This window comes from Chelon labrosus, assembly GCF_963514085.1.
Source record: "Chelon labrosus genome assembly, chromosome: 13".
NCBI lineage: Eukaryota > Metazoa > Chordata > Actinopteri > Mugiliformes > Mugilidae > Chelon > Chelon labrosus.
The window spans coordinates 8826233-8836438 of NC_140346.1; the positions used below are offsets into that span (position 1 = coordinate 8826233).

The 10206-nt window shown below is 40.6% G+C and overlaps 2 protein-coding genes across 2 annotated transcripts in view; both read left to right on the top strand.

Moving 5' to 3' along the window:
• LOC311497788 (uncharacterized protein) overlaps window positions 1–10206 on the top strand; it is a 46490-nt gene that overhangs the window by 2582 nt on the left and 33702 nt on the right. The gene's annotated exons all lie outside the window — the stretch shown is intronic.
• On the top strand, window positions 1271–7475 carry LOC311498052 (TRPM8 channel-associated factor homolog). The gene is made up of 7 exons (XM_084558491.1): window positions 1271–1705; window positions 1864–1958; window positions 4255–4465; window positions 4817–5053; window positions 5193–5416; window positions 5583–5696; window positions 6448–7475. The coding sequence occupies exons 1-7, from the start codon at window positions 1489–1491 to the stop codon at window positions 6688–6690; spliced, it is 1341 nt and encodes a 446-aa protein (XP_084414617.1). The 5' UTR covers window positions 1271–1488; the 3' UTR covers window positions 6691–7475.

Here is a 10206-nt window from a genome sequence, read left to right on the forward strand (position 1 = left end):
CCTACTGTACCTCAACAGTGACATGAAGACAGAGACATCAAGTAGGGCGCAGTCTACTTCCTGTGGTGTAACTGATCTCAAAGAATAGCTGATTTGGCAGTGTTTACTTTTCTCGCCACAATTTATCGCTTTATGCATAAAGAATACAGTGAAACAGCAGAGGTGATTACAGTTCTGTAAAAAATGCTTACGTAGGTAAAATTTATATTTTACAGATAAGCAACACACCTACAAATTTATCATAATTCATTCTGTCATAGCAGCACTCATTGCAAAATAAAACTGCACATCAGACAGTTTTGCCAAACCCTGTTCACCCAAAATATGTCTGACATCCATTTTTGCAGTCTCTAGCAGATCATATCACCCAACCAAGTCAGTCAAGGGCAACCAGGGTCAAAATATGAGCGCAGATTACTGATTTGCAATGAGTAATGTGTCTACCATCTATAAAACTGTCACACTGCACTTGCAAAGGCGGCAGAACAACTGGTGGTGTCAGATTAGACTGGGTAAAGTGGCAGTTTGTGTGTCAATAAGTCTAATACCTCAGTCCATCTGAATAATGAATGTTTGGGAATTTGAATCACACATATATATTGTTTTTTAAAAATATTCTCTCCTGTACATTGATTGGCCAGTTGGCTACAGAATGTTTAAAGACAGGTGTTAGGTCTCTCTTTAAAAAAAAGAAAGAAGTATTGATCTGTCACTGGTTGGGATGTTTTTTCACAGGTATATGTTGGTATTTATATGCTATCTGTATTCTGGGATAAGCTAAAACAGCCTTAAACATGTCCTAAATGGGTCTTGTAGTTCTGTTTGCTAATAAGGTGCATGCCAACACAATCTGGGCTGTTTGGGATTTTTAAGTGCTGGTACCTGAGTTAATTTGACCTGAATTATGCAGAGCAGAAATCAAGTCAGGTTTGTGTGTCTCCTGTGTTTCAGGAAACAGGATCCTGAACAAACTGGGCTTGAGCTTGTTGGTGGACACAATCGGTAATGGTCTCTATGAGGCCTGTGTGAAAAGCCAGGCCACAAGAGACAAGCACTTCCGCTATCGTCTGCAACGTGTCGCTGGTCACGTTATCCACGGCAACAAACTTTCTGAGAAGGAGGAGAAGCACCTTCAAAAACTGGGGATGGATTGTGCCCAAGTCTTGACCATGAAGGCTTTTGATAGTTTCTCCTACACTCAAGTGCGGGACATCCTCATTGACATCTTAAAGTGCAGTGACATGCCACAGGTGGGCAATATGTTGTTTTACGAATTTTACTGCTTGTATGGTGAATAGGCAACTAGATCCTCTCTCTTAGGGCCACAATTTGCCTCCAGGGACAAGAATGTTCTTGGTGGTGAAAGGGTGGCAGTAAATGTGAAATTGTGAGTAGGTAAGTGACTTTTAGGAGGGCCAGGGAGCTGAATAATTTATGCACCATTACTGCATATATTCCATTCAATTCCTCTAACCTGCACCTCATTTGATGTCATTGTCTGTTTTTTTTTTAAATAACGATACATTCCAGGTGAGTGAGAACAACCCTGTGAGGAGTCCCCAGGACCACTTTCTTCTCTCTCTGGTGAAAGACCTATATAATGTTTGTCCAGATCCAGATGCCCTACTGCCCTACATCGTCAAGCAAATCCCTGCGAAGGCTGTTGTCTACAACCAAAGGATCAGGATAAATGCACAAACAGCAGGTCAGACCACAGTGTTGTGAAGAATTGTGTGAAATAACTTCTGAATTATTTGTCCTCACAGTGATATTGCATTGCATTAATATGGAAAGGTAACACTTTTATTATATCTAATTTACATACACCTCAATATAACATTTGTTGCTCTGTTTGTGTGTCAGAAAATGAGGAGTGGATCAGTACCGGTCTGTACCTCTCTCCTGGCATGAGGACCTACATGATCTTACCAGAAAAGATGGTGAACAAGAGATGGATGGTACAGGACATTAAATCAAAGTTTACTGTGATCATGTCAACATTCTGCTAAATTTGAACATCAAGTCAAGTCCATTAATCTAAAGTGATGGACAAAATTATTAGAACACTTAGCATGTTTATGAGTTTTCAGTTGTTTTTGTTGAAATGGCCATTAAACTACAGATAAAGTGGATGACAAAGCTAGAAAGCCATCATTATGCTCTATAAACCATAGAAGAGAGCCATCATAGGAAGATTTAAGTAAGTTTCCCAGACCTAATTTACTGTCAATGTCACAACAGCATGTTCCTTCACAGAAGGAGCCAAATTACTTGTGTAATCATTGTCAGGTTTGATCATGGTTAAACTGATGTTGATCTTGTCTTGGGACACTGCTGTGTGATTCCATTGAATGTACCAGGCCTATCTTGCCTATCAACACCACAATGACTAATGGTGCAAAAGTATTTCGCAAGAACTGTGCGCCCAAAACTGGGTGAGGAAAGAATTGTTGGCAGAATAGCAGCACAGAAACCATTATTAAAAGAGTGTGAAACGTCTGAAATTTGCAAAAGAACACAATAAATGGACAAAGGAAGATTGGTATAAAGTGTTATGGACTGATTAGTTCAAGTTGAACAGTATGACAACAAAGAGTGTATGTTCAAAGGAGAGAGGAGGAGAGATATAAAAATGAGTGTCTCCTGCCAACAGTTAAACACGGAGGAAGTAGTATTATGGAGTGGGGTGCCATTTCAGCCTTAGGAACAGGTGACTTGGTGAAAATTTATGGCATCATTAAGAAAGTTTACCACAACAGTCTGGTGAGGCACGGAGTACCATATGGGAGTCTGGACTCAAAGTCTGGACCTCAACCCCCAAGTTGGAAAATAAGAATAAAAAACCTTTATTTTACCCACAATGGGGAAATTAACAGATCTATTATACACTCAAAGGAAAGCCTTTGGCTTGAGTTATAAAGGGCATGGGATAACATTAGTGTTGAAGTTCTCAGGAAATATATTGACACTATGCCAGAGAGATGTACTGCTGTAACTACTACAAAAGGTGGACATACCAAATACTGAAGTTAAAGGTGGACATAAACAGTAGGATTTAATTAATCTGATATTTGTTGTGCTCAGTGCAACCATCTGCAGGCTTCATGAACATTATGACATTAAATCATGTTTTGGAGACAAAAAAAAGGTTCAATATTTTCAGATCTTTCAGGTTCTAATAATTTTGGCGACCACTGTATGAAACTGAAATGCATCTCAAAGGGCTTATGGACCTACATCCTCTGGCTGTATGTTCGGGGGTCATTGTTATTCTGCAAAATCATTGTAACTCACGCCTCCCTCATGGTGGTGTGACTGACAGGAAAACAAGATGTGAAAGTGCCTAAAATGTTTGCATGGCTCCGTATTGATATAGTAGATATATTATGAATATTAAAATCTTAACTTTATGACCTACATCGTCAAACTGCACAGAGTCCTTTAATGTCCACAAAATATCAAACTGAAGATGAATAATATCTCTTTGTGGACTTAAAGGGGAACTACTGCTTTTTACAAGCTGGACCCTATTTCTGGCATAAAACACAATTGTTTACTCACCCATATAACTTTTGTGTGGTTCGTAGTCGTTCGGGAGATATTTAGATGCATATATATAGCGGGAGTGACTGGAGCACGGAAACGCAGCCTCTATGTAACGCATTAGGTGACAAGACATCTGATGATGATAACAGGTAACTCCGGACTGTACGGGGAATAGCACTAGCGTACAGTAACAAAATATTGGTGAAATGAACTAGTTTCGCTGCAGATAATGCGTTATTTAGAGGTTGTGTTTCGGTGCCCCAGTCACTCCCATTATATGGATATATGCAGATCTAAATATCTCCTGACTGACTACAAATTACACAAAAGTTATATGGGTGAGCAGTAGAACAGTAGTTCCCCTATCAACAGTTTTGAATGTACTTTCCTCAAAAAACAGGAAAAGGATACTTGAAAAGAGAGGGATACCTTTCAAAATGAAGACAGGTATTACCGTTTGGGGTCACCTCTATTTGCATTATAGAAATCTGTCTTCTTTAGTCTCGTACTGACTGAAAATGTGAATGTTCTGGAAAATGCGCCCTCTGTAAATTTAGCTGTCTTGCCAACTGCTATTAATCTATTGTTATTCCTCTATTTAATGCATCTCATCAACAGTTTATTACATAAATACATCTATGAACATCAATCATACTGCACCATAGAATTATACAGGTTTTAAATGTACATTTCTAACGTCATCCTCAGGTTCAGATAGGCTGTCAAAGTGACTTCCTGAAGGCTGAAGAGTTGAAGAGAGCACCATGTGTTCTGGAGCGATTTCCTGTTACCTCAGAGGTGATGCAGGTGCAGAACCTGTGGGGGGGACTCATCTACCTGGTGGCTCCACCTGACACATATGTGGAGGAGGCAGAGGTCATAGTGCAGACAGCTGTGTGTGCACCTTATTACAAGTCTGGTAAGCCTGTGTCACCGTCTGTTCACCTTGCATGAAAGAGGTTTTGATGTTGAAAAGATGTGTTGAGAATCTACAAAATGTGCTTTATTAATATGCTATGTTATTGGTCACTGTGTTTCTGGTCATGCAGTTCAGAAACAAAGCCTGACTAGATGCTAAAGGGTCAGTGGAACCAACAAGATGAAAAGGTGTTGAGTGGATGGGACAAATGAGATCAGATGTGGAGACCAGAGAAAGAGGCTTTGGCTCCTTGTCTCCTCCCTTATGATTTGTCTACAGTGCTGATGAGTAATTACAATATTTCAAAGCTCTGAGTTTATTATACCGCAGTATCTACATGCTTCCCTTCAGGTGTGACAACAGCAGCTGATTGGTCAGTGCTGCGCGTAGCTCCTTCACCCTGGGCAGAGCTGGAGTTTGACAACATCATCCTCACTGTACCATCAGATGTTGTTAGGGACCTGGAACGTCCTGATGAGGTGGCAACCCTCTGGAATGGCATCATGGAGGGTATTGCTGATCTGGCTGTCATCCCTCGGAAATTTCCCCGTAAAGAGCGCATTGTAGCAGATGTTCAGATTTCTGCAGGTATGTGTGTTTTCTGTCTCATTCTCACACATTCAAGAAAATGTTTTAATTGTGCTGTCCAAAAAAAAGTGCTTTACTACTAGTTTTAACCACGATTACACTCAGACAACCCAGATTGAGCTGTGTCTCCTCCATCCAGGTTGGATGCATTCAGGCTATCCCATCATGATGCACTCATCTATAGCGGATGAGCTGGTCAAACCAAACGATGCCAGGACCAAAGGTCTTTGGGGAGAAACTCATGAACTGGGACATAACCAACAGAGAGACTGCTGGGAGTTCCCACCTCACACCACTGAGGCCACATGTAACCTGTGGTCAGTGTATGTGCATGAAGAGGTGCTGAAGGTCAACAGAGCACAGGTGGAGTAATTTACTACAGTAATGGTAAATTGTAATGAACTACAACAGTCTCTAGGTGTGTGACTACACATTGCAACCACTTAGTAAATATTTACATATGTATAATCATATTGTTTCTCCATCTCATTATTTTTCCTTTATAAACATGCTGCAATGATAAATGCAGGCCCATCCAAATCTGACCGAAACAAAACGGCAGCATCGTATAGAGGAGTATGTGGAGGGAGGCAGGAAACTCAGCAGCTGGGAAGTGTTTGTGGCTCTTGAGACATACTTGCAGGTGAGAGAAAATGACTGCATATTACATTCTGTAGAAAAAGGATTCTTTAGTCCAGAATTGCTTCAGTGATGTTACATTTTAGCCTCATCTCAGGCCATCAGTAGATGGCTAGACCTGACTAACTGGGCTAATGGCATGAGCTAATCTAAACTACCCAGCTAAAGGGAGACACCAGCAAAACCAGCATCTATATTTGCAAATCAAAAATATGGTCAACATATAATATTCAACCCCCAAAAAAAGATTGATGAAACTTACGGAAAGGAAATGAACCATAAGATCTGAGTTCCTTCCTGGTTTAGATACAAATCACCCTCAGAAGGCCCATGTCCATTCTCTGATGTGTCAGAACTGTTTTGGAGGCACAAGGGAGACCTACACAATATCAGCAGCGTTAAAGTCGCCCTCCAGCAGTCATGCATAATCAGATCTTGTTCTGTGTTTTATACCAATGTCACATCTCATTTTTCGGTTGGACATATGAGGACTGTGTGCTCTTAGAGGTTAAGGGAACTTTTCCCTATTTACTCTGCAACCACACTCAGTGTCTGGTGACATTCAATCAGTATAAACACAAGAGAACATGAAATTCTCCCACCTCTATCTCTGTGTGGCCAAAATACCTTCTTACAACTTTTCTAGTTTGTCGCAGTAATTTATTTTTTTATTTCTGTGATAGGATTCAGTTCCTCCATCATCCCTCCTCTCATTCTGTTCACATATATCTCTACCCTTTTCTCTTGCCACATAGCTCCAGGAAAGGTTTGGCTGGGATGCCTTTAAGAAGGTGTTTGCTGCTTACCACGACATGAGCAACTTCCCCAGTGACAACACAGGAAAGATGAACCTGTATGCTGAGACTTTCTCCCAGAAAGTGGGGATGAACCTGACTGGATTCTTCAAGGCCTGGGGCTGGCCCATCGAAACATCCACTGAGGAGAAACTCTCCTGCCTGCCTCCCTGGTGTGATCACCCCATGGTCCAGTACGACTGAACTTCAGACTGAATCTGATTTAGAGCAGAGCAAGCAATGTTAGTTGTTAGTCAGCAATGAACTGGCTATATAACTGTGCATTATTTTGTGAAAATCCTTAACCCCCCCCCCCCACACACACACACACACACAAAAATATGCTTCATTTGGCACAAATCAGAAATCTGAATGATTCTGATTTGTGATTCTGATTGCTGAGAAAAGGGGATTTTTGGTGTTGAGGTGAGATTGATGAGATTTTTGAGCAGACACATATGTCTTCAGAAATTCAGGAAATTATTTCTTAAGCAAACTCCCTGCTTAAACTTTTAGATTTAGCTTAAGCTATTCAAATTCCGTGGTGTATATTACACTTTCTGCTGCTGTAACGGGTGAATTTCCCTGTTGTGGGATAAATAAAGTATAATCTAATCTAATCTAATCTAGTATTCTAGAAATTGAAATCGTGCAGATCACAACAGGTAATACAGCAGCAAATGATAACAGAAATAAAACGTGTTAACACACTGGTTAACAAAATGTTACACACCTTTGCATGTTACATGCTGGCAGACTGAAAAATGTCTAAAATTTGATTGCTAATGTTGGAAAAAGACTCTTCTTCTATAATACAAATGCAAGTGAAAAGAAACACAACAAGAGGCAATAATTGAAATATTTGAATTAAACCAGTAAGGAAGAAATGTGTCTGATTCATGATTTAGTCTACTTTACTTTACTACATTGTAATAAAGCATTTTTCTTATAGAATTGCTGTTTGCTGCTGTGCCATTTAAATAAAATATACTATACATCTGTGGTCATGTGATTATTCTTAGACGTTACATTATTCCTGTTGCTGCCAGAAGCTGATGCCAAAGAAGCTGTCTTGAAGAGTTCCATTTAAATAACTGTCTGATAAGTCACATTATACTCTAGCATGAGTTAACCCAATGGGGAGTGAGCCAATGAGTCAGCCACCAAAGAAAATATTCTACATTAAAACCAATAACAGTACAAAGCTAAACCAAAAAAAATAAATAAAACAAAATAAAATATTAATTAAACTACCCAACGGCACTCTGCTTGCCATAGGCAATAATGCTGGTGATCCCACAAAGGGCAGGAGTCACTGACTGAATCACTATAGTGTTCACAACTATTAAATTTCACTGCAGTTCCACGCCTATCTTGGAGCAAGGAAGGGACAGGGTGGGGTTGATTCCTGCAGTGCAGTTGTACACACAATTGTTTATGTCTCTTCCATCTGTATATTGTGTGTAATATATATTTTGTTGAACTTCACTTGAGTAAATATGGCACATAAAATTATCCTTAATAAACCAAGGTACTCCATTACATCACTGCAAATGTGTTGTTGTTGTATTGACCACTTACATATCGAATCCCAATTACTGATATATGTTCTTAATCTACAGAATATTCTTATGTTATCAACAAACTACTGACTGTCTTGTAAAACCAACATTTATTCCAGACTCTGGCTCCATTTTGGAACAATGCCATTCACTGGTTGGATGAAGGCCGGAATGGGGTCATTGGTGTAGTGCCAGAACTCAACGATGCCTTCAAACTCTTCTCCAAGTCAGACTTTCACAGTGAGAAGACAAAGTTCAGGAGAGCTCTGAGTGTGTTTGTGTGCACAGCGTACAGCGATGAGCATGTGGAGGAAACCCATGGTGGACATGGCTGGTACTGGGCTCAGACACATCAGGTTTTCCCCTCATGTGTCTCACCATTACAGAATTTTCAGTTTCATAAGCAGAAAGATCATGAGAGAAAGCCAGTGGAAGAGATGTTAGGGTCCAGTCCTTTATCCTGGTCAGGTTGGGTTCAACAGAATCACTACATGGAGGTACATACAGTCAAAGAAAGCACAGGACAGTCTTCAGGTGGCACATGTGGGCTTCTTTCAGTCCACTAGGTCCTGAATGGACTGTAAAAGAAGAGATGCAGGAATACAAAAACAACAAAGAAGAACAATTTATCTTTTGCAGTAAGGATCACAACCATATAGAACAAATTTCAAGACAGATTTTTTTAACTATCTTTCAGGAAACAAGATCCTAAACAGGATGGGCTTGAGTCTGCTGGAAAAGATAATCTGGGAAGGTTCCTACAAAGCCCCTGAGCCTAGCCAGGCCATCAAGGATACCTACCACCTTCTGCACCGCTTCGCTGGTCATGTGACTGAGGGAGAGGAACTTACAGAACATGAAGAGGAATGTCTTAAAAGACTGAGTGAGGACTGTGCCAACTATTTACACATGGAGGCTCGTGAGTCATCCTCCTATACACAGGTGGTGTTTTCTCTCACTACCATTTTCAAGATGTCTGGCATGCCACAGGTAGGCAGTGAATGACTTTCACGTATTCACTTCACTTATTTGTCCGCTGCCACACCAATACAAACAACTTAACCACAGAAACAACACTACAAATATTCCCATTATACATATTTCATGTGTCCTAAGGTGAGTGAGAGTTGCCCTGTGAAGAGTCCCAGACACCACTTACTTATTGAATCCCAATTACTGATATATGTTCTTAATCTACAGAATATTCTTATGTTATCAACAAACTACTGACTGTCTTGTAAAACCAACATTTATTACAGACTCTGGCTCCATATTGGAACAATGCCATTCACTGGTTGGATGAAGGCCGGAATGGGGTCGTTGGTGTAGTGCCAGAACTCAACGATGCCTTCAAACTCTTCTCCAAGTCAGACTTTCACAGTGAGAAGACAAATTTCAGGAGTGATCTGAGTGTGTTTGTGTGCACAGCGTACAGCGATGAGCATGTGGAGGAAATCCATGGTGGACATGCCTGGTACTGGGCTCAGACACATCAGGTTTTCCCCTCATGTGTCTCACCGTTACAGAATTCTTAGGTATGATGAATTTTCAATTTCATATGCAGAAAGCTCATGAGAGAAAGCCAGTGGAAGAGATGTTAGGGTCCAGTCCTTTATTGACAGAATCACTACATGGAGGTACATACAGTCAAAGAAAGCACAGGACAGTCTTCAAGTGGCACATGTGGGCTTCTTTCAGTCCACTAGGTCCTGAATGGACTGTAAAAGAAGAGATGCAGGAATACAAAAACAACAAAGAAGAACAATTTATCTTTTGCTGTAGGGTTCACAACCATATAGAACACATTTCAAGACAGATTTTTTCAACTGTCTTTCAGGAAACAAGATCCTAAACAGGATGGGCTTGAGTCTGCTGGAAAAGATAATCTGAGAAGGTTCCCACAAAGCCCCTGAGCCCCAGGCAATCAAGGATACCTACCACTTCCGCCACCTTCTACACCGCTTCGCTGGTCATGTAACTGAGGGAAAGGACCTTACAGAACATGAAGAGGAATGTCTTAAAAGACTGAGTGAGGACTGTGCCAACTATTTACACATGGAGGCTCATGACTCATCCTCCTATACACAGGTGGTGTTTTCTCTCACTACCACCTTCAAGATGTCTGGCATGAAACAGGTAGGCAGTGAATGACTTTCAC

Excerpts from the sequence above, each read along its gene's own strand:
- LOC311498052 (XM_084558491.1), top strand. The coding sequence starts at position 1,489 with ATGTCATTGTCTGTTTTTTTTTTAAATAACGATACATTCCAGGTGAGT. Across the intron at positions 1,706-1,863 it reads GATAAATGCACAAACAGCAG|AAAATGAGGAGTGGATCAGT; the intron begins GTCAGACCACAG and ends TTTGTGTGTCAG. Across the intron at positions 5,697-6,447 it reads CTCTTGAGACATACTTGCAG|CTCCAGGAAAGGTTTGGCTG; the intron begins GTGAGAGAAAAT and ends CTTGCCACATAG.